We start from the raw sequence: 23738 nt of genomic DNA on the forward strand, positions 1-23738 counted from the left end.
GTTTTCTTATTAACTTTTTTCTTTTAAAAATGTGTAAGTCATAATTAGAATAAAACAAAAGTTTTAAATTTACACCAGAATAAAAATATCTAACTCATATTCTACTGTTCCATTCACTAATTCCTTAATCAATTACCCTCCAAATCTGTAGCATTTTTCTTCAACAGAAGAACACGTCTTTGCACGTCCTCCTGGCAACCCCTCAGTTAAGAGCTGGGAGAAAGGTACTGATCCTTATCAGTTTCTATTAGTCTTAAAGACACTGCTAAAGAACTGTTATTCTCCACAGAAAAATGAAGAAAAGTCATTATTTCTGTTTCTTTAGGGTAACCACAGCAAGAAAATAATGAAAAGAAATCTCACAGTTATCTCTTTATTTTCTAATAAAATAGCCCAACACGATCATAGCTCTCCACCTTCTCAACTTTACTGTCCTTGTAACTGATAACATTCTCCCATTATTAATTTATTTGAACAAATATTTATAAAGCACCCATTTTATGTTCCTCAATCAGGCTTAAAATTGTGAAGTCCTCTTTGAATCATCTCTCTCCATCCCTGTATTTCCTCACAAAGCCCTGTCAAATTTCTCTCCAAGATGCTTCTCATCTATTTGTTCCTTCCTTTCCATTCTTCGCTACTATTTGCCTTGTCTGACCCATCACCACTTACCTCACCCTTAGCTTACTCCGTATCATCTTCTACCACAATTCTGTGAATCCCTGGAGGTCTCCAGGATTCCTTTCTGAGGGTCTGAAAGGTCAAAACTGTTTTCATGTTATACCAAAATGTTGCTGGCCCCTCTTCCACTGTGCCAACATTTGCACTAACAGTACAAAAGCAATGGTGGTAAAACTGCTGGTGCCTTTGCACAAATCAAGGCGGCGGCCCCACAAGGTATAGCAGTCACTGTTATTCTTCATTGCCATGCCCTCACTCACTGGGGGGAAAAAGCCAGTTTCACTTAAGAATGCCCTTATTGAAGCATAAACATTATTAGTTTTATCAAATCTTGACCCTTGAGTATTTCTCATTTTAACATTCTATTTGATGAAACGCACAAAGCACTTCTGCATACCAAACTACCCTGGTTACCTCAAAAAATAGCACGTGTGATTGAGTTGCAAACTGAACTAGCCACATTTTCCATAGAACACCATTTTTACTTGAGAAAGCAACTGACAAACTGATTATTCGTGTTTAGACATCTGACATTTTTTCAAAAATGAACTAAATGAATGTGTCAATTTAATGAAAAAAACCAACAGCATTTGTTGCAAGTGATGCATTGAATACTTCCAAAGAGGAATTTGAATCTTGGAAAACTTGTATCTACCATCAATAAGACTTTTCTGATGATATGAGTGATGATTTTTGATACTGTGTAATGAAACACGGCAACTTGGGAAGATTTGGATAATTCTATGAATCTGTATTCTCCAAATGACCAATGCATGATAAAAAAAAAAAAGTCATACACAGGTAAAAACCATCTACTTTAAGCCCAAGAGACACCAATAATTAGCATTTAACATAACAACAGGAAAAGTTCATTGATAAGGTCTTAGATTACACACGCAACTAACTTTTAAGAAGCTACCAATTGTCAAGTTGTAGAGAAGTATCAGAAGAGAATACCTACAACTTACCTGGAAAGGCTATTAAAATACTCTCCTTTTCCAAATACATGTGAAGACCAGATTTTCTTCACATACTTCAACCAAAACAAAATATCCCAACAGACTGAATAAAGAAACAGAATTGAAAATCTGCTGTCTCCTATTTAACCAAATATTAAAGAGATCTGCAATGCCACTCCCCTCACTAAATTTTTTGTTTGAAAATAGTTATTTTTCATAAAAACATGATTTATGTTAACATGTAACAGGTTTCTTATTCTTTTCAATAAACTGATATTTTTAAAAAATGTCTCAGGTACAATTGCTAATATGGTTAACAGCAATAGATTTAACATAAACAACTTTGGCATTCTCAATAATTTTAAGAGCGTGAAGGGGTTCTGAAACAGTTTCTGTTTGGCAGATATTTCTGTCCTTCCTCTCTGATCCATTCTCATTATGAGCCAGAATAATTCTGGGCACTTTCAACATCATTATTTCTCATACAAAAGCCTTAGTGCTCCCAACATCCTGCTACACGATTTTAGCTGGTTTTCAAGTTCATAAATTGGCCCTGCCTTACCTAGCAAATTTTATTTTTCCATGCTCCCCAAAACAAGTTTTCCATGTTAGTTAATCCTCCCTTTTAGTCTCAAAACCCACCTGGAATGGAACCCACCTGCCCCAATCCTTCCTCTGCTTACCTCCTCTCTCTCTGCCTCCTCCAATCTAAACTTTCTCATCTTCAGGAGCTGGAGGGCAAAAAGGACAATGCCCTGAGTATCAGGCTTAAAAGTTTATACCTTAGTCCACAGGCAATGAAGAGAAGATTCTTTGAGCAGAAGGTGGATAATTTATAAGGAAAGAAACTTCTTAGCAACTCAAGTTTCTAAGAAGAGTTTAAACAAACTAAATAAACATCTTATTTGGACATACCTAAATCTGTGGTCAAATCTAAAAATTTTTCAACAGATTTTAAGGACTAAGGTATGTAATACATTATCACATTAGGAACCCAAACCTGTAATCTCAGGTCAAGGCAGCTGGAACTCTGAAACATGGCATCTTCCAGAACAAAAAAAGATTGTATTTAAAAAAAAAAAAAAAGGCTAAAGTAGAAAACAAACATGATTTCATCTCTCAAAACTAAGGTCTTTTGGTATTGGTGAACAAAGTCCTCTTCCTGCCCAGAAGTCCAATTTAAACATATTTTTAAAAACCAAAAAACAGTAACGTAGTAACTACATATATTTACTAGTCACCAACGGTCTTTACTTTAAAATGACAGAGTATCCTCCTATACACACAAATTATGAATACTGCTTAATATGCAGGAGATACATTAAGCCTACTGACTTTGTTTAGGCCTGATAATAATCCATAATGCTTCATTCATTCTGTACCCACTACAGCCAGGGCTCTAGGTCAAGCCCAATGCCATCTCGGCTGTAAAACCTGCTGTGATTTCTCCCAACCAGAATCAACTATCTTCTTCCTCTGAAATCTCTAGTGAAGAGAGAAAGGCAATAAACAAATAAATATGAGTTGGTACATGCCACAACGAAAATTAGGGAGAGTAAGGGGCAGAGCTCAATTTTTTTATAAACCTAATAAAAGTTATGGTCAGGCCTCGTCACTTGCATGGGCCTCTGTGAATGCTGACAGTTACTGGAACATAGAGAGTGTAGCTGGGGAAGAGAAACTAGGTTGCTATCAGGAAGCATTTTACGACAGCTTTTTTGATTAAATGCCTAAAGAGATCTCACAAGAAAGGGATCTGACTCTAAGGTTACAACATCTTGTTGGGACATCTTTTCTCATTCTAACTAAATATTCATTTTCACACCAAAATTTTTATTCTGATTTATTTGTTTTCTTAACGAGGGCCCCCAAATTACTTTATAAAGTTCAGGCCTGACAAAATCTGGATCCATCCTTGGGAAAGACAAAAGGGAGAGGAGCTGTTTTTTATAGGATGATAAGAACAGGGGCGTTAAATGGTGACACTTGAGACCTGAGAGAAATGAAGATGCAAACCATACAGATATTGGGACAGGGGAATTTTCAAGCACAGACGGCAAGTGCACAAACACCGAGGTGGCAGCATGAGGAGCAGAGTAGGTTAGGAGGCCAGCAGCAGGAGAAACATATAGTAATAAATACTACTACTGACAGCAATTAACAATTACTGAGTACCATGCGACAGGCACTGTCCTAAGCACTTTCCTGAGCATCTCAATTTTACAACTGAGGAAACTGAGGCACAGAGAGAAGCATTAAGTAACTGGCTAGTGGGTGGTGAAACTAGGCGGTTTGACTCCAGATCCCGGCTCCTAAATCACTATGTTGTGCTACAGAGAAGTCAGCTGTCCACACTATGGAGTGTCAAGACCATCTCTCAGCCAGTTAAGAGATTTAATGTGCCAGAAAAGAGGAAATCAACAAGGTTTTGATCTCAGACTATGACAGCTAAAAGCAGGTTCACATTTTATGTCTCTATAAATAAAGTGCCATGTGCTATGTCTTGTCATTGCTACTCCTCTCACAGTCCCTGGAACCTTTCCTTTCACATTACAGCTATTCAGCATAGGATGGATGTTCAATGGACTCTCATGAGAGAATACTAACTATTCATTCTCAATACAAAATAATTAGATGTTCTTTCACAAGTAAATATATATACAAATCCAATCTTGGAGGTAAGTACCTCCTTTAGGGAATCAGATACATATCAAAGTCAGATAACCTGCTTGTTTTTTAAAGTTCTCTAGAGAAACTATCCCACAACTGTTCCACTGTCACTTTCCATCTCAAACAATTACTGATGCTCGAAAAATCTACCTTAATTTTCCTTAAACATTCAAACAATCTCTCTGAAGTCTAGGACCATTTCCTCTGGTCCCTCTAGACTTTGTCCTCCATGAAAGTAAAAATGAGCATAACCCCAGATAGATCCACGTTTCATTTTCCTTCAGTTTTTCTTTTCTAAACGCTTAAGGGCTTCATGTCCCATCTAAGAGGTGAGGTTTCAGAACTGAGTTTTCCAGAAACGTTCTTATAAATCCTGACCATAATGAAAGAATTAGTGTTTGATGACATTAATCAGAACACCCTGAAAGATGCAGAGCTTCAAAAAAAAGCCAACATATAACTCACTAAATATTTGAACATACAAATTAATTTCCTGATTTCTCTGTCCAATCTCCAATATTCCTCCTGTCAGCTTTCAAGAGACTCCAAGTCTGTTTATACAGACTACCATGTGAATGCTACCTTGGAGCTTAGCCACATCACAGCATCTGCTTCAGAGGGAATGGCTTCCAAACACATGTAGATAAAATGAATACCAACATTTCCAAAGCATGTTCTACAGGCACTAGTTCTAAGGACACGCAATTGGTATTACAGAGAAAAAGAATCCCATTGTCAATTAAGTGTGAAGTTTACCGGGTTAAGCAAAGTTTACCAGGTTTCTTTACCATAGGACTTCTGAGTCTAATACACCCTAGAACTGCTTTCCCTGGAACATCCTGGTCACACTCTGTAAAACCTACGAAGTCAAGCCCACAAATAAAAGATGATTCCAAGGCCTTAACCCTCAGTAAACAGTCAATATTGGGGCATTCGACAAAAGTGGGCTATGAGGAAAGGTATCCCTCTGGAGGACGATGTAGTCTGTGAAGAGGTCAGCTGGAGACAACGGGCTAGAACTCAAGATGAAGCACAAGCTAGAGACATCTGGGAGTAGTTCACAGGAGCCAGGCTAAAGCCACCAGAGTAGATGACATACTCCCTTAGAAACACATTCAGACCAATCCCTCAAAAAAACCTTGCCTTACCCTACCTCCAGCTTTAGTATCTTCTTCTCTCTAGGAATAAATCTAGAAAACCATCCAGACATAAAGACTGTAAGGGTGGGAATAATACAAAGTAAACTAGAAAACTGCCAGAGAAAAAACAGCACAACGCACGCGATGCTGGTAAATGTTGGTAAAGTGATACGGTATATCACTTCTCCAGAAATCTCTTTCAAATGACAAACCTACAGATTATTCATTCTTTTGGGGGGGGGGGGTCATGGATCTCTTTGTAAATGTAATGAATATCATAAGCCATCTCTTCACAAAAACACATATACAACACTAAGCCATTAATTTCAGAGGGTTTCATGGGCCCCTGAGGCCCAACCATAGAGCTCTTTCTAGGTGTCAACTCCCAGGTCCCTAGGTAGCCCCTGCTATAGATACCTCACCTGACAGATAAAGCCCAGAGTTACATTTAAAAGTAAGATTGATTTTTCTTTTTAAACTATATTTTCATGTGCTTTAAGATGGTGCAGAGGAAATGTATATCTGCATTTTCTGGACTCAAAAAAATTAAAACTTATTTGTTGAGTAAAACTCAAGTCATTTATTTAACACCATAAACAGAAGGACATAATGAGGGTAATAATACTGCACAAGAAAACAGCTCTGAGAGACTAAATGATTTTACAAGGCCACGTAGCTAATATATTCCAGAACTTCCACATCTTAGCTCAGACTTTTTAACTAAACCATGACATTTTATATACAATAAACATATGATTCCATTGGGTAGCATACAGTTTTCAAAGTAAAAATCCCTTAAAACACCAAACTTCTAAGAATGACTATAAATAATTAGATCCCTAACTTATTTAATCAGCTCATTCCATTTTTAGCACCTGAACACTGACAAATTAAGGAGCAAACTATATACACTGGCTTTTGAAAAAAATCCTTTAATGCACTCCTCTTTGATGAACACAATTTGTATAAATAAGAAAAATCTAAAACAGCAAAACAATTATAAAAAACTCTGTTATAGCACAAACATGATTATGTACAGACAGAAACACATACAGTTTAAGCTTTGGGTTATTTAGCAAGCAGGGGGTATGATGCCAAAAACCACATGGAGTTTCTCTGCTTTGGGCCCCTGGTGTTAGAAGAGTCGCCGTCAGGGATCAAGCATCTATTATCTGATGTGCACTTGGCAGACGCTACAAAAACAGTGAGGCCTGGCCACTCAGCGGGAGATGGGTATTTTAACTACTACTTGAAGATCCACTCCTACTCAGAGTGTGACTGCAACTCAGATGCTGCACTAAGCGTGTGCCTCAGTTTCTCCACTGGAAATTTGGTAATACGTTACCTGCCCATATCCTGTCTTTAGACAAATGGTACTGCCTACTGGTTAAGAATGTACTCGCTGAAGCTAACTGGTTCACACTTTGGCTTTGCCACCTACCAACTTAGGCAAGTCACCATAACCTCTCTGTGCCTCAGTTTCTTCCACTGCAAAATGGAATTAATTACAGCATTTATTTCATAGGATTTTTGTAAGGATTAAGTAAGCTGATACGTGGAGAAGTCCTAGAGCAGTGCCTGGCAAGTAATGAGCACCCTATAAATGTTAGCTTTTATTATGATTATTTTAAACAGATGACAAGATTAATCAACTTATATCTATACTGCACCTAGATGTCCTTAGGAAATTACAGGCCTTAATTTTTTAACTTTTTAATCATATGGCTTAACTACCAGCTGTTTTTCCTAAATATAGTAAATACATAGCCAATTATTCTTGCAAAGAACCTAAAAAGAACTTACTGCACACACTGCCGCCTAAGTCTGACACATGAGCAAAGTTTCAGTTAACTTCTCGTCTAAATACAACCAGACTTCTTTAATCAATTCCAAGCTACCAGGATCCACTCACTTCAACTTTCACAATCACTACAAATTCCAAAGCACAAGAGCATAATGGTTATTCTCACAATGGCCTCCTAACTGCTCTTTACCTCTGCCCCCCCATCTCCACTTCCCACAATGCAGTAGGTAAACTTTTAAAAATTCAAATCTTATTTCACTCTCCTACTTAAAACCTTGCAATGGCTCCCTATTGTCCTAAATATGTCTGACCTCCTTACAGTACCTAGGAGGACTGCATGATCTAGGGCCATCCTCCCTCTCTGGCTGCTCTGGCCATAGAGGTCTCCTTTCAAATCCTTACCCTGTTCCTTGGGGCCTCCAAGCCTTCACAGATCATGCTCCCTCTATCTGGAATAATTTCCTCTCCCCATTACACTAACTCCCCAGAGAAGATGAGGCTCTCCTGTTACATGCTCTCCTAACCCTAATCCTAATCTTCTCTTCTCCGCAGCACAAGATAAAACTGCATTAAAACAACTATCTAAATGCTTGTTTAATGTTGTTCTTGTCCAAAAAATATAAACAAGTAAGACTTGGCAATGTGTCTGTCTTTTTTGCTGCAACCCAAGTGCTTAGATGCACAGTACCTTATACATAGGTGTGCACAAGACACCTGTACTGTCTATGGAGAAAAGTGGCGAGATAAGTGATGATGGAAAGCAAGTCATTCACAAGACTAACGCAGAATACTGGCTGCACTGTATTAAACATTTTAAGTTACCATTTGCATTACAGTGAAGTAAAAGTTAAAAATCTACTGCTTAAACGTGGGCAAAATAAAGTTAAGACAAAACTTTCCAAAGTAAAATTAAGTTTCTTCGGGCATCCTCAGGTGTTACGTGAAACAGGAGAAGTTCCACTTCAGTTACAAGTAAGAAGATACACAACCAAATCAAGACTGCTGCCACATTTGGCACTAGCCTCCTCTTCTTGGCAGTCTCTGCGAGGACAAGAGTTGAGCTGGCCAGGGAAGCATGATTTATCTCCCACATTTAGAAGTGGTCCCTCTACAACAGGAATGCTGTACTACCAATGGACTTTGAATTCTAACCTTGTCAAACCAGCACCTTTCCTAAGTATTCAATTTACCTAAAAAAAAAAAAAAAAGCTGAATCCTATGTGTCACTGACAAAAACAAGTTAAATAAGGCATCATAATCCAATCTGAGTTGAAGAAAACAAATTTTCTCTTTCCTCCAAAAAAAAAAAAAAAAGGAAGAAAGAAAAAGAAAAAAGAGAAAAATACTAACGAGATCTCTCTTACAGAATAAAGTCATCACTTGGAGAATTAAACTGGTATGCGGATGTTAAGAAGAGAAAGGTTGAGGGGCTGTCAACCGAGCTTGCCAAGGGTACTACCTCTGGGCCCAGTGGGCAGCAGATGCCAACCCACCGCGGACAACCCCAAGTCGGCCTGAAGCACGCAGCTTTGACAGACGCCAGACCCCTGCGGTCCGGCTCGTCGCACTGACCCCGCCAATGCAACAAACGCCGCGACCTGCCCGCACGCTCAAGAGCAGAGTGGCCGCCACCGTTCAGTCCTTCCCGGGAGACGCGCGTCCAGGGGAGGCTCAGGTGAGGACTCCGAGGTCTCGGGGTTAAACATCTGGCCCTTTGTTCGCTGCGCGGCCGCGGAGCCCTGGGCGCCCGCCGCTCCTCCTCCCCCACAGCTCCCGGGCGCCAGCGTCTCCCACCGAGAGGCAGCGCCGACTCGGACGCCCAGGCTCCGCGGCGCCCCCGGCCCTCCCGGCGGCGGGTCAGCGCCCCGCGGCCTCGGCGGCGCGCGGCTCCTCGCCCTCACCTTATAGACGTCGCCGTAGGTGCCGCTGCCGATGCGCTGAATCAGCTCGAAGTCCTCCTGCGGATTCCGGCGGGACAGATCGAAGCCGGGGTTCATGGCGGGCCCCGGGTGCCCCCCGCCTCCCTCCCGGGCAGGGGAGGGGGGGCGCTCAGGGGGCCACACGGAGAGTGGGAGCCGCGGCCGGCCCCCGGCTCCCCCGGCGGTCACAATCGCTCGGCTCCACGCTGCGGCCGCCGCAGCGGACGACGATGACCGGCCTAACCGTCCCCGCCCCCGGCAGCCCGCCGCGGCGCCGAACCCGGGTCACACCCACACGGAGCGGAGAACGCTCGCAGCCCCTCGCTCGGGGTGAAACTCCAACATGGCTTCCGCCTTCGCCGCTCCTCCCCCTCCCCTTACTCCGGCTCCTCCACCCTCCTCCCCCTTTTCCCGGCTCCCGCCCGACTGCGCAGCCGCGATCCCAGAGGGAGCGCTCCCCAGCCCCGTGCGCGGCCCGCCCCGTGCGCGCTCCGGCTCCGCGCGCCTGCCTGGCGAGGGCGGGCGGCCCGGCCCTACCCGGCCCCCGCGGCCGCATCTTCCCGGGGCAGCGGCCCCGCGCGCGGTTGCTACGGTGCGGTGCCAGAAAAGGTTCGCCCGCCCCCGAGACCGCGCGAGAGACAGGCAGAAGGGAGCTCCTGTTCGCTTGTCACTCCCGCAACGACAAAGTTTGACGTCGCCGCATCATGTCCCCTCCTGAGCAGGTAGTATAGTTTTCATTTGCAAGACTGCCAGTGTCCCAAACTTTTTTTTCCTTAGAAGCAGGTACACACAGAGGACCCAGCGGAGTACCACAGACTTTCTGGGATTGTGGGGAAGGGGAAAAGCCTGAGGAAAGCCCCTGAGGAAAGTGAACTGTGCTGGCCCCGCTCCCCGACACTCGGGCCCTTGGAGTTGACCTGTCAGGGTGCAAAACAGGTCAAGCCAGGAGGGCGGCCTGGGAGGCGTGTGCACTGGGTAGGGCGTGGGAAGTTCTGAGGGAAAACACGCGGAACGGCCGCTAGCCAGCCCGCGTGGAGGGCGTGGGAGGCAGGCAGAGCGCAGAACTGAGGCTGGGCTTGACCTTCACCAGAGACATCTGGATTATCTAAAGCCGGGGCGGGGACTGCAAGCTGCCCAGCAACCTTGCAAAGGAGAGGTGGGGGTGGAGAGTGGAGGGTGGAGCGAGGACAAGATCCATTCCCACACCTGAGCTGTCAACACGTGATGATCCGGAAGCTCTGTAGTTTACCTACCCAAAGCCCCACCCAGCTCAAGACCCAGATTGCGAGCGTTACATACTATCTGTGTGGACACCAGCTGCAACTCTTATTGGCTGTCCGAGAAATCATGTGGATGTGGAAGGTTAATTTTCTGTGATCCATAAACTGCCCACTAGGCATTTCCAAAAGCTTTAGTCAAGAAGGTGATGGCCACTTTCAGCAATTCCACTTTGGAATTTTACTTCAGGAACGCTTTCCCAATGCCCTTAGGCACCACACTTTCTGACCACTAATATTCCCTAAAGCCTCTTGGCTCCCTGAGAAACTAGGTCTTATCAAGCCTGTTAAGGATAAATAAGTATAATCAAATAATAGTCAAGCAAATTTACAGTTAACTGCAACATACGTTTTTATCTTTGCAATTCTTTTGCTTACAGAAAGATTACATGCTTAATAAATTCTCAAAGAAGTTGTGTGCTCTGACTAAAAGACGTTGGAAAATGACCATATCTTCACCTATACAAGTAGACTTTCCACTGTTTAATTTTTAATTATTTTAAAGCATCAGCTATGAGCATAGCGCTTAAATTGCAGCCCTATGAGTGCTTTTCATTGGGTGACTTCTGGATGGATCTACCTTAAGGCTCTCAAGTCTTGGGAATTAAACTCCTGACTGTAAATGTTATTCCATGGCTAAGAACCCTGCTTTTGTCTGTTTAAAGTACTTGCCCAGAGTGCAAGACTTCCTTCAGCCTGTCCACATTTGGAGAATTGTTTGGCCTCTAAGCCAAACAGGGGGATAATTAGCCCAGGGTTCAGATAAGCAGACCTAATAAACTATCCCAAATAGGAATCAGTCCTGCTCTCTTTCTCCGCCTTTTTAATGCTGGAAAGCCAAATTCTCAGGATTGAATGCTGCACAAGAACGTTCTAATAGTTTCACTGCTTTGTTTGCTAGGATTATCTTCTGTGTAGATAACTTTGCCTTTGCATCACTAATAGACTTCTTTCAAAGGGAAAAGACATTTCAGTAGGGCTGAAACAGTCTTTAAAGTTTTGTTTGTTCCATCTTGGCAAGGCCAAGCTAGGCCTTTTGAAAAGACATGAATTTACATGTAAGGGCCTGACTTGCCATGTGGGTTACAACATAAATAAAAGGGCTTTTGCAATCGACAAAGAATAAAGTATTTTGTTCTTTGTGATATATACATACAGCCAAATCTGATGTCTTTTTTCCCCCTATTCCAATGCTCCTCAGCTTCACTAGAAGTAACACTAACGATCACACTTTCTTTGAATCAGAAGAAATAGCTCCCCTCTTCTATGATTAGAAGCATCCTTAGAAGTCATAAGCTGCTTCCGCAGCATCTCTCTTATATTTACTACTGCTTGAATACCTTCAGTGAAAGGGAACTCACTGTTTCCAAAGCACTCCGCCTCATTATGAGGTGGTGTTGGTGCATAATCATGAAAATAATAGAAAAAAATAATATCTAACATTACCAAGTGCTTGCGGGGTGCCAGGAACTGAGATGAGTACTTTCCATGTATTATCTCATTTAATTCTCACAACAGCTTGATGGCATAGGTATTGTTATCTCCATTTTTTTGAGGCACAAACAGATTAAACTGCTCAAGGTAACACATCTGAAATTTGAACCAAGGTAGTATGACACAAAGGCCATACTCTTAGCCACTAGTCTGTAGTTAAAGTATACTTTTAAAAATTTCCCTTGTGCTAAGCCAAAAGCTGCCTTCCCTGTAACACACTTAGAGTCAGTGATGATAGGACTCTAGTGATATAAAATACAAAAAGAAAAGCCATGGTGACTGCCCTCCAGGAATTTGCAGTCTCACAAGACAGTGTGAGGAGCCCAGGGGAGACATAAATGTATACAGGAAGATAGAAGAATGATGCTAAAGTTAAATCTTGAAGAATATGTTGGAGTTTGCCAGACAAACAAGGGGGAGGTGGTACACTTTAGACTGACCACTTAGCCCCTTAAAGCATCCATCCAAGTAAGCATCACACAGGAGGGAGCACAGAAAGGCTAAGATGGGCAGTAGCTCTTGGCACTATATCCAGAACACCCTTCTGTTAGCCCGTCCCTCGTGGGTCTTTGGCTTAGAAGGTCCCTTGTCTCCACCTAGCTTTCAGTCTCATCCTCAGGACCTCTTGTCTAATAACCAACCCCTTGGATCCACTTCTTTGGCTTATTGACCTCATAACCACCACTCACATTTTCAGGACACTAGCTGCTCTGGGAAAGAAATACTGAGCCAACGGAGCTCAAAAAAGACTCACTACAACCAGGCCATCCACCAGGGGAGGAGAAGCAGACCCTGATATGTCTGTGAAACAATACGGCAGAAAGTTCCAGAGGTTATGTAGCCTAGCCTAGCTCTGAGCCTGGCTACCTGGGTTCAAATCTTGTCTCTGTCTCCTTACTGAACGACCTTGGAAAGTTCTTTCAAACTGGGGCTATTGTGAACAGTCAAAAAGAAAACACATGCAAAAGTCAGTAGTGCCTGGCACCACAGTAATCTCACAAAGTATTAATTACTGTTATTTTTTGTACATTTTATTTTATTTTTTAGTAGTTTGTCCCCCCACCCCTTTTTTAAAGAAACCTACCTCTTTTTAAAAAAAATTTTTTTTTAATGGAGGTACCAGGGATTGAACCCAGGACCTTGCACGTGTGAAGCATGTACTCTACCACTGAGCTATCCCCACTCCCCTTGAGTACATTTTAGAATGTTTTAAAGGGTGATAGTCATGAAGATGGGAATGGAGATATGATTTAGGAAGAAAATGCAATAACATATATAAGAGAACCTGGATTAGGGCTAGGGATGCCTAGGATGGAGAGAGGGGGAAGAAACCAGGAAATAATTGGAAGATGGAGTTGACAGTTTTGGGGAGGTGAGGAAGCAGGCAGAGACATAGACAACAAGCAGGCTTCTGGCTTAGACAACTGGGAAGATCCCAAAAAGATGATAGCGTTTGGCAAAATAAGAGGAACTGGGGTTATCTGGGGGAGGGTTTTAACACTGGATCAAAGTAGATAATCCTGTTTTATATCTGGTAGGTTTGAGGTGCTCGAATAGAAATGTAAAGTAAGTGGTAAATTTTACAGTTCAGCTCTGCTCCCAGATTTGCACACCTCCTGGCACGGTGTTTCTCAATGGAGGTCTTATTAGCATTTTAGGTAGGACAGTTCTTCCTTGTGTGGGACTGTCCCCACACATTATAACATCCCTGCCCGCATCAATACTGCTCCCAGCCATACTGTCATTAACATTTCTAAATGCCTAGGGGTTGGGCTAGGGAGTGTGGATGATGACTGGATTGAGAATATTTGCCTATCACGTCCCTTCGGAGAACGATCACCCACGCCAAATTATTTATCATAAAATTCCTTTCTATTTCATATGGTATGTTCCCTAGGAGAAGTCCTGATAATGTAAAATATTGTCCCTTTTATTACATTTCCAATATGTAGCACCCAAGTGATGTTTCACTGCCCTCTGTAAATGCACAACCGAGATTCCGCCTGCCCTTTATTATGTGGTTCCTAGGATCATATAAGAGGGCACCAAATCTAGTCTTTGCAGCTTATGGAAGTCTTCGCAGAGGAAGGAACCTCTAAGCTGAGACTTAAAAGACAAGTAGAGAATTAGCCAGACAAGAAGCCATTCTGAGAGGAGAAAGGTTACACTCAAAGAAACAGAAGTAATTCTGTTTGGGGTGAATAACAGATGAGGCTAGATTGATAAACAGGGACCAGTCCATTAAGGGGCATATACATTGTGTTAAATAACTTGGATTTTTAACTGAGAACACAAGGGAGCTGTTAATGGGTTTTCAGCACAGGAAAGACACGATCTTATTTGTACCTTAGAAATATCCCACCAGCTGCAGAAGGCAAATGAATCTAAAGCAGATGACAAGGCTGGCGATGAGATAGGAGAATCGTTAGGAGACCCTTGCAGTAACGGGTGAGAGAAAATGATGACCTGAATTAACGTATGGAGTGATCATTAACATTCAGTGATGGTAGTATTTAAAATTGTGGGTTGAGATGAATTCTTATAGAGAAGATGTATGAAATAGGCAGAAAATGGGTTCCTAGAGAAACCCAACAGAGCGTGAGCAAAGGAAGAGAATCCAGCAAAGGAGGCTAGGAAGGTGGGACCCAGTATGTCATGTGGAAATGAAGTTGTGTGGCAGCCATAGAAGTGCACCACTCTGGACTCCCTTCAAGGATTCACCTGCTGTGATGAGTGTGATTCACTGGCAGCCACCAGGCGCCGTGTCTTTGGGAAACATCACAGCATTCATGCAGCGGTCTTTCTCCCCCCAGGTGCTCCTAGCCAATGACTGAGCTTGGCCAGCCATTCCTGCCCAATTTGTTTTCCTCTAATGAGCAGTCTTTGTTCTGAGGCTCCCAGACTTTCCCAGAGCTGCCCTGCAGACTGAGGCTCTTCCTACCCAACCCCTCTCCCTTCTTCCTCTCCCATCACAGGCGTTACAGTATGCATAGCAGTCAGACACTCTTGCCTCCTACTCCTGCTCTTGTTCCTCTTTATCCTTCGCAGGTGTTTCCACACACAAGTATCTTGCACTTCTTATTCAATTTTACTATCTGTGGAACTAATACAATTGGTATCGATGAAGCAAAGAAGGAGGGAATTTTGAGAAGAGAATGATCAACTGTGTTAAATGCCAAAGAGAGACTAAGGAGGAGGGAGACAGTAAAGTATCATTAGGTTTGTCATCATGGAGGTCAGTCTGACCTAACTATTGATGTTCAGAGTCCCTCTTCTGCTCTTCTAGCTCCTCTTAGTTATATTCTCCCAGATCCCCTTCAGCCTTTCTCATGCATTATGATCATCATACATCTCATCTCTACCCCTCTCATTTGGACTCGTTTAATTATTAGTATCTTTCCAAACTCTGGCACTAAGCCTTGAGCTCAGTATTCCAAATGCAGTCTGGTCAGTGTTGACTACAGTAGGATTATAACTACCTATTATCTCAACACAATATTGTAGCCTAAACTTGGATTCAGTTTTTTTATAGTTGCAACAAACTCAGGGCCGCTGTGCTGCCGAACTCCAGGGGATCAAAACACAATCTATAATTACAGAATCCTCAACTCCGACCTGGCGTCCCAGTCAGGAAACATCTCCAAAAAATGTATTTGCTCCCCTCTGATGAATGAGATCATCACAGGGAAAAGAAACCTGGTCTCATAGATCCTACTGTAAAGTTCCTGCCCTGCCAACAGTTCATCAGGACAGATGTCATCTCATCACCAAACAGCTTTGATGCACCAACAAAGCAGAGCGTAGAGTGCCTCTACCCAGTATTGCTTCCCGGTGAGATCTTGCAAAGACAAACAAGTTAGACAAGAACCTCTTCTTGGGAAGCCAGGATTTCAAGGGGGTGCTCTTTGGCCTGCACTATAGGTAATATCTTTTTAGACTCAATTTGAGGGGTGCAGGCTCTGTGAAAAAGAGACAACAAAATATCAGAGGATTGTAAGTAAGTGCAGGCTGAGTATAGACTGGGTAAGAGAGAGAGAGAGAGAGATGCTGGATAATCTTATCAACGAAACTCCTCATTATATTCATTTTTTATCCCGTGATAGATTAAAGCATAGTGTTTCCCTGGTTCCCTTTCATATAACACCTAGCCTAAAATTCCCTTTAGATGCCCTCAGTTAAAGGGTATTGCTCTGTCCCCTAGCTCCCAAATACAGAGGGAGGCCACTGTTGGGCCAGACCAAGTTGACCAAGAACAGATGTGGTGACATACACTGTGTTTCCAGGGTACATTACTGCCCAGTGTTCTCCTGCTGGCCTTTTCTGTAGGAGCTTTATTCTAGTTATTATTACTCCCTTAGGAGGACTCCACTACCCTGCTGCTGACAAAACCTATTGAAAAGCAATCCCCTCATAGATCTAGAAAGTTCATCTCTTTGGGAAAAAAAAATCTGCTCATTTGGTTTAAACCTGGACTAGAGTTTTTCTTGATCAAAACAGACAAAAAAAAAAAAAAAAAAAAAGCAAGCAAGCAAGCAAGCTCAGTTAAATAATTCAAATAACGTACCAGGAGTTTTTCATTATTCCTTACCCCCTGCTCATGGGTGAAGGCAGATGTGAAGGTAACCTATTTCTCAGAGTGACTCAGATCTCCCCCCCCAGGAAACAGATCTGTTTGCTGGTCCTGAGTTTATGGCAAAGCCCAGCTGGAACAAGGCCTCTCTCAGCATTAGAGCCAAAACTTCAGCCTGGAGTCTAATCATCTGGGTTACTTAAAGATACTTTTTTAAAAAAAATTATGTTTAAATTAAGACTAATCTGGTAGTATGAACGTTCCCAGCTGAGCGTCTGATACCATCAGAAATAGTTTAAACATGTGTTGATGGAATAATTGTTCTCATGGCAAAAGGAACAGGAGGAAGGAAACTCATGACAATCTCCCTGCTGCTTTGTATTTCATGTACAAATGGCTAAGCTCATATGAAATTTGTGAATAATACTGTTCCAGTGTAAGTGTGGAGCCGTTTCCACACATTCTCTCTTTTTGTCTCAACATCAGCACCACTAACTGGGTGTCAGTAGCTGAAAATGTCTGTATGAACTTTTAATACCTGAAAGTATAACACTTTTACCTTGCTGATGCCAATGTTTAGGGCTTACCTCTCACCTAAAGAGAGCCCTCTTTGGTCCTTCCAAAGAAACCCAAAACACCATGTCTGGAAATCTGAGTGCAGCCTGTTTTTTGCTGCTTGGTGCAAGGCCTCTTAATTAGTCTCTCTGGCCTCATTCTTCTTCTAATAAAACCACACCTGGCCAGGAAACATGCTTCTCAAAATGCCAACAATGGAAACATGGAAGTCCTGAGGGACCACTAAATTTGGAATGAATGTGAGTTCACTTTTAGGAATATTAAGTTTGAGAAGATGAAAGGGCATTAAGGAGAAGCCATTGCAAGGATAGTGACAGATTTAGAAAGTGCAAGAGGAAATTAGATCATGACGTCTAAATTTGAGTCATACAAATAAAGACGGTAGAATCATGAGATCGCTAAGAGAATCTGAGAGTGTAGGGCAATGGTGAGCAGCTTAACAGAAGCAGAAAATGTTTCTGGATCTTGCCTTTTTATTTTTTTTAGTTTATTTTTTAGTGGGGGGAGATTATTAGGTCTATTTATTTATTATTAGTTTGTTTTGTTTTTAATGGAGGAACTGGAGAATGAACCCAGGACCTCATGCATGCTAAGCATGTGCTTTACCATTTGAGCTATAGCCTCCCTCCTGACCTTGTTTTTTAAACATATAAAGCGAAAATAATGTTACTGACTTCGATAACAAGACTTTATGCTGTGGGATGATTTACTAAAATATGAGTATGTATCCATTCTTCCCCAGGAAGTATTTTCCAGCTTGTCTTTCTTTAATGTATTTGTGATGTGGAATTTAGGGAAAGGATAGTGAAGACATGATAGTGGAGAAGTGAGAAGACAAGGGGGATAATTTAGCCAGAAAGGAGCTAAATCAACTTTTCAGGTGTTGGAAGAAGGGGAGAAGGGAGAAAATAATGAAAAGCCCAATAAACTGGGTCCTAGAAAAAGCGTTTGGGAATTTATGTTTGAGGACTAGAGAGAACTGAATGGAACTCAAGTGTGGCTCTAACCGTGAATGGGTTCCTCATAGATGCTCTTTGAGAGCTGCAATTAAAGATTGGAATACCTTTTTAAAATTACAGTGTATCTTTTTATGTGATCCTGAGAAGAGTCTGAGGTAGGTGGGAGTCCAAAACTAATTAGGGTTATAAGAAGAATGCCAATGGGACATTTGGCAATACTTTTTTTTTTTTTTTTTTAGTTAATAGACTTTATTTTTTAGAGGAGTTTCAGGTTCACAGCAGAACTGAGCAGAAAATACAGAGAGTTGGCACATAGCCTTCCCCACCCACACATATATACTCCACTACCCTCAAAATCCCTCATCAGTGTGGCATATTTGGTACAATCGATGAACCAACATGGACACATGATTATCAACCAAAGTCCATAGTTTACATTAGGGTTCACTCTTCATGTTGTACATTCTATGGGTTTTGACAAATGCATAATGACCTGTAGCCACCTCTGTAGTATCATACAGAATAATTTCATTGCCCTAAAAATCTCTTGTGCTCCATCTATTCATTCCTCTCTCCCTCCCTCTCCCTAAACCCCTGGAAACCACTCTCTTTTTATTGCTTCTGTAGCTTTGCATTTGGCAATACTTTTGAACTGCTAAAATATTACCTGGTCAAATCTAAGAAGTCACAACACAGAAGCAGCTTTTGAATCTTTTATAATTTAATTTGCATTGCTTTTTAACATTTATAAACATTTTCATGGATTATACTGAGTGAAGTAAGTCAGACAGAAAGACAAATATCATATGATGTCACTTAAATGTGGAATCTAAAAAACAGTACAAATGAACTTATTTACAAAACAGAAACAGACTCACAGACATAGAATACAAACTTATGGTTACCAAAGGGGAATGTGGGGAAAGGATAAATTAGGAATATGGGATTAACAGATACACACTACCATATATAAAATAAACAACAAGGATTTACTGTATAGCACAGGGAACTATATTCAGTATCTTGTAATAATCTATAAAGGAAAATAATTTTTAAAAGCAATATATATATCCAAATCACTTTACTGTACACCTGAAACTAACACAATATTTTAAATCAACTAAACTTCAATAAAAAATTTTAAAAATGGGTTTATATTTATATATCATTTAATTTTGGAGTGACTCCTTAATTTATTATCATCCTTAATATACAGATGGGGAAACTGACGCTTAGAGGAGTGAAAGCCAGAAGGGGATCAGGGATTACAATTAGTTTCAGTCAATTTAACATCTACTGAGCTTTGAGTACTGAGTTTCAGGTTGTATTAGATAATTGGGGATGCAAAAGTGAATACAATACGCACCCAATCCTCAACCCCTAAACCAGTCCTTTTTTGCTCTCCAATTCTCTTTTAGACGTTTGATCTTGCCTCTTAGCTTGGGCTGGGCTGGCTCATGGTGAGACCCAAAGCTGAGCATCACCTACACAGAGAGCTAGTTTACAAGAAGAATTGACTCCAGGGTACTCTGGCAGTTCCATGTCTATGATGTAGTCATCAGAGTTGCAAAGGTAGGTAAGAAATGGAAAATCTCATACACTATGGGGAGGAGAATAAATTGGTACAACCATGTTGGAAGGCAATTTTTTGTTATCTATTAAAGCTAAAAGTGTCCTTAAAATCTTACAATCTAACAATTCCACTTCTCCATTTGTACAAGAAACTCTGTCATATGCATAAGGAGACATGTAAATGAATGTTCATTGAAGCATTGTCTATTACAGGAAAATAATTGGAAACAACCTAAATGTTCATCAATCTGAAAATGGATAAGTAAATTGTATGATCACACAGTGGAATATAATATTATACTTAAAAGAAATGAACTAGAACTAGAATATGCATAAATCTCCAATAATAGAATATTGAGTGAAAAAAGGTAGCAGAATGTACATAAAGTATGCTATCATTTTCATTAACTTTAAGCACATTACACAATACTATATATTTCCATTTGTCATAAACATTTAAAACCATTCATGATAATGATAAACTCCAAATTCAGGATAGTTGTACCTCTGCTGAGAAAGCAGGACAATGATAGAATACATAGAAGCCTTTAGCCAAATCTGTATTTTAAAAAATGTGGATCTGAAGCAAATACGTGACAAAGCTGGGTGGGAAAGAAAAAAGAATTTGTTGTATTATTCTTTATACTCTGTATGCTTGGAATAGTCCATTTAAAAGTATCTGTGGGTCTTTGACCCTGGAATTCTGGGATTTTTCTTGTGTTTTTTACTTTGTGCAGAATTTTCTTTTTTTCGCTTTTCCCATGCTAAAATTCCATCCATTCTTTGCTAGTCTAGCTCTCCCAGCTCAAGTCTCACTACTTTATTGAGAGTTTCTGTGACAATCTTGTCAGTTCATATTGTGCTCTCCCTTTTCTAAACCATGATAGGTCTATAAAATTCTTTTGTACACTATGTATGTATGACCACATTCCTTCATATTGTTGGTTAATAATATATTGTCTTGCGTTAATATTTGACTTTACTATACACAAACCTTTTTTCTCCAATTATATTGTAATAGCTTTAAGGATAGGAACAATGTCTTGTATATCTTTAATTCTTCCCCAGTGCCCAATGGAGCCTAAACAGATACTTATTAAAGAAAAGCGATATATAAACCAGTAATTGTAACCCTTCCTACAAAACCTTTAGATAGAAAGTTGCAAATACTAGTTTGAGCTACATTTGCTTTTATTTTCCAAGAGCAAGAATACTAATGAGCTGTGAAATGACCAAAAATCAGGCAGCAGAAGGGAAAAGAAGAAATAACGGATTTGTATATTACACATTCTGGATAATCAGCTCTTGAATGATTAAGTGTGGATGAGCTCTTATGGGGAAAAGCAGATTTTAAAAATCATTTTATGACTGTTGAATTGTTTTATAGATCATTTCCAGTTTTTGGACAACCCTAGGCCAAATTTATAACTTATTTTGGAAAAACGTTTCCTCTTACGATATGCTGCATAATCACATAGAAATACACCTTGTTATTGGACTAGACATGGGAATGGTGGTCCAGTGAAACTGAAAAACAAAAGTGTTCCACCTGTGGAATTAGGAAAGGATTTTAGAGAAAAAAAAATTTGAGTTCAATTTACCCTTAGTCCATCTTGTGAAAAGTGCTTGGTACTTGAGGCAGCCACCTTATCAGACACCTCAAAGAAAGACTAGTATTAAGTCCAGGATGAAAGCTAACGAGCACAGGAAATGCTTTAGCACGTTGTCTCTCCCCAAAATGAGAAGTCGGTTATCACAGAATGAGATAAATTTAGGAATCAGGATGGTTACTTTTAGCAAAAGCAGCAGCTGTTATGGTCTATTTCAAAACTACCACCATTTTGTCCCTGGAGAGTTTTCCTAATGGACCTTTGTAATGTTTTATTAAACCAGGCCACTGTCTCATGGTTCTTAGGCCTAAGTGCTGCAATACTCAAAATTCAGTTCCTTAAATTAAGCCTTACCTACATCTGTATTTATGACTGCATTCTTAACCCTACAGTGTACCTCAGGGAGGTTATATCTTTGAAATGATTACCCCTCTCTATCTCTATGTCATTTATGTCCCCAGTGAAGAAAAACTAAAGACACAAAAATATCTTGCAGTTTGGTGAGAAAGAGTGTACTCCCTCATGTTCACATCATTTGTAGGCATTAATGTTGAAGCAAAGCCTTAAAGCAGTGACCAGAGTATTTTTATAGTAATAATGAAACTTATCATTGGTCTCTGCAATTTTTCCTTCCCTTAAATAAAGAGAAGCAAGAAAAATGCTGTTATACAGAGAGTATATCCAGTGGATAGATTGGGTTCTCAAAGTTCCCTAAAGGATAAATGTCTATAACTTTGAATTAATTTCCCATGGAAACAGTGTGATTAATTATGATTACACTCTAAGTCAAGGCCATAAAACCCAAATATTAGTAGGTGTGGCAGTTGATTAAGAAATCTATCTTGTTTTCTTGACTATGGGCTTGTCATAGAAAAATAAGAAGTATTTTCCCCTTCTCTTCTCTAGAGGGAAGGTTAAAATGTGATTTTTCTAGAGCCTTTAGGGAGGCAGAAGACTCAGTTATCTGAAAGGGGTTCTAAGAAAATGGGAATGACTTGACTTCGGGAGAATCTGGATCTCTTGAGCCCAGAAGGAGGAGAGAGCCAGATAAGAGTCAGTTTTCATAAAAGGTGAAGACCTACGTCCACTCCCAAAGAACGGATCAGAATGATACAGCCCTCTCATGGGGATGCCGGCAAGGATATATTGTCTCAGAAGTAGTGAAAGTATTTATCCTTAGCTGAAACAAGTCAAGGGTATGTATTGTAAACTTCAGGGTTACTATTAAGAGAATAGTAAAAGTATATATAAATAATATAATGTATAAATAGTAAAAGAAAACATAATAATAAAACACTCAATTAAGCCCAAGGAAGGCAAGAAAGATGATAAGAAGGATTAAGTAACGAGTAGAATAAATAGAAACTAAAATAGTAAGATGTTAGCTATCAACCCCAATATATTACTCCTCCAGTTAATTACCATGAATATAAATGGCACAATATTCCAGTAAAGAACAAAGATTGTCATACTGGTCTTAAAAATATATGTGCTGTTTATGAAAGATACAAGAGTAATAATCTAAAATTATAACACAGAATAGTTAAAAGTAAAAGAATAGAAAGACATTTTATATAAACACTAACCCAAAGAAAGCATATATAGCTATAAATAACATATAAAGTAGACTTTAAGGAAAGATACATTATTAGAAATAAAGTGTGATATTTCACAATAATAAAAATATTAACCCATCAGGAAGATATAGCAATTCTAATTTTGCATACAACCAGCAACATAGTACAAAATACATAAAGCGAAAAAAAACTGCCAAAACTTCAAGGAGAAATAGACAAATCTACAGTCACATTAGAAGCTTTTAACACATCTCTCAGAAATCGATAGGACAGGAGACAAAAATTAGTAAGGATGCATAACGTTTGAACAATGTGATTAACAAAATTGACACAATTGATATATATGAAATATTTCACCCAACATTTACAGAATTCCCCATAACACAGAAATTAAGCAATATATTTTTAAGTAATTCATCAAAGAAAAAACTCACAGTAGAAATTAGAAAATATTTTGAACTAAATCATAATGAAAATATGACATCAAAAATTTTAATATGCAGTTACATCTGTGTTTAGTGGGAAATGTATAACTTTAAAGGCTGAAATGTATAGCCTTGCACAAGAATTACGTAAGAATTCATCTCATTCATGATTTAAAACTCATGGCAAACTAGTAATTTTTTTTCTCTTTTTGGTAGTCTTTTATTTTGTGATAATTGTAGACTTACAAAAAAGTTGCAGAAAAGGAAAGGACTCCTGTATATCCTTCACCAAGCTTTTAAAGTTGTATCATTTGTTTTATCTATTTCATTTTATCTATATTATTTGTATGAGCCATTTAAGAGTTAAGTTATAGATATCTCTTTATCCCCCAAATACTTCAGTATGTATTGTTTAAGAACAAGGAAACTTACTTACATAACCACAGTAAAACTACCAAAATGAGGATACATTGATAATAACATTATCGTATAATCTACAGACCTTA

The 23738-nt window shown here is 40.1% G+C and overlaps 1 protein-coding gene across 3 annotated transcripts in view; it reads right to left on the bottom strand.

The window, feature by feature from the left end:
- MAP4K3 (mitogen-activated protein kinase kinase kinase kinase 3) overlaps positions 1 to 9514 on the bottom strand; it is a 155564-nt gene extending 146050 nt beyond the window's left edge. The window contains exon 1 of one of the 3 annotated variants that reach the window (XR_004326248.1): positions 9155 to 9514. Coding sequence is in view for 2 of the 3 variants with exons in the window: in XM_032497383.1 (XP_032353274.1) it covers positions 9155 to 9250 (96 nt within the window). In the remaining variant the exon portion in view is untranslated. The remainder of the gene's footprint in view (positions 1 to 9154) is intronic. The other 2 variants (XM_032497383.1, XM_032497384.1) reach the window with 2 other exon arrangements.
- Between the last annotated feature and the right edge of the window lie 14224 nt (positions 9515 to 23738).

The sequence above is a fragment of the Camelus ferus genome, chromosome 15, assembly GCF_009834535.1.
Source record: "Camelus ferus isolate YT-003-E chromosome 15, BCGSAC_Cfer_1.0, whole genome shotgun sequence".
NCBI lineage: Eukaryota > Metazoa > Chordata > Mammalia > Artiodactyla > Camelidae > Camelus > Camelus ferus.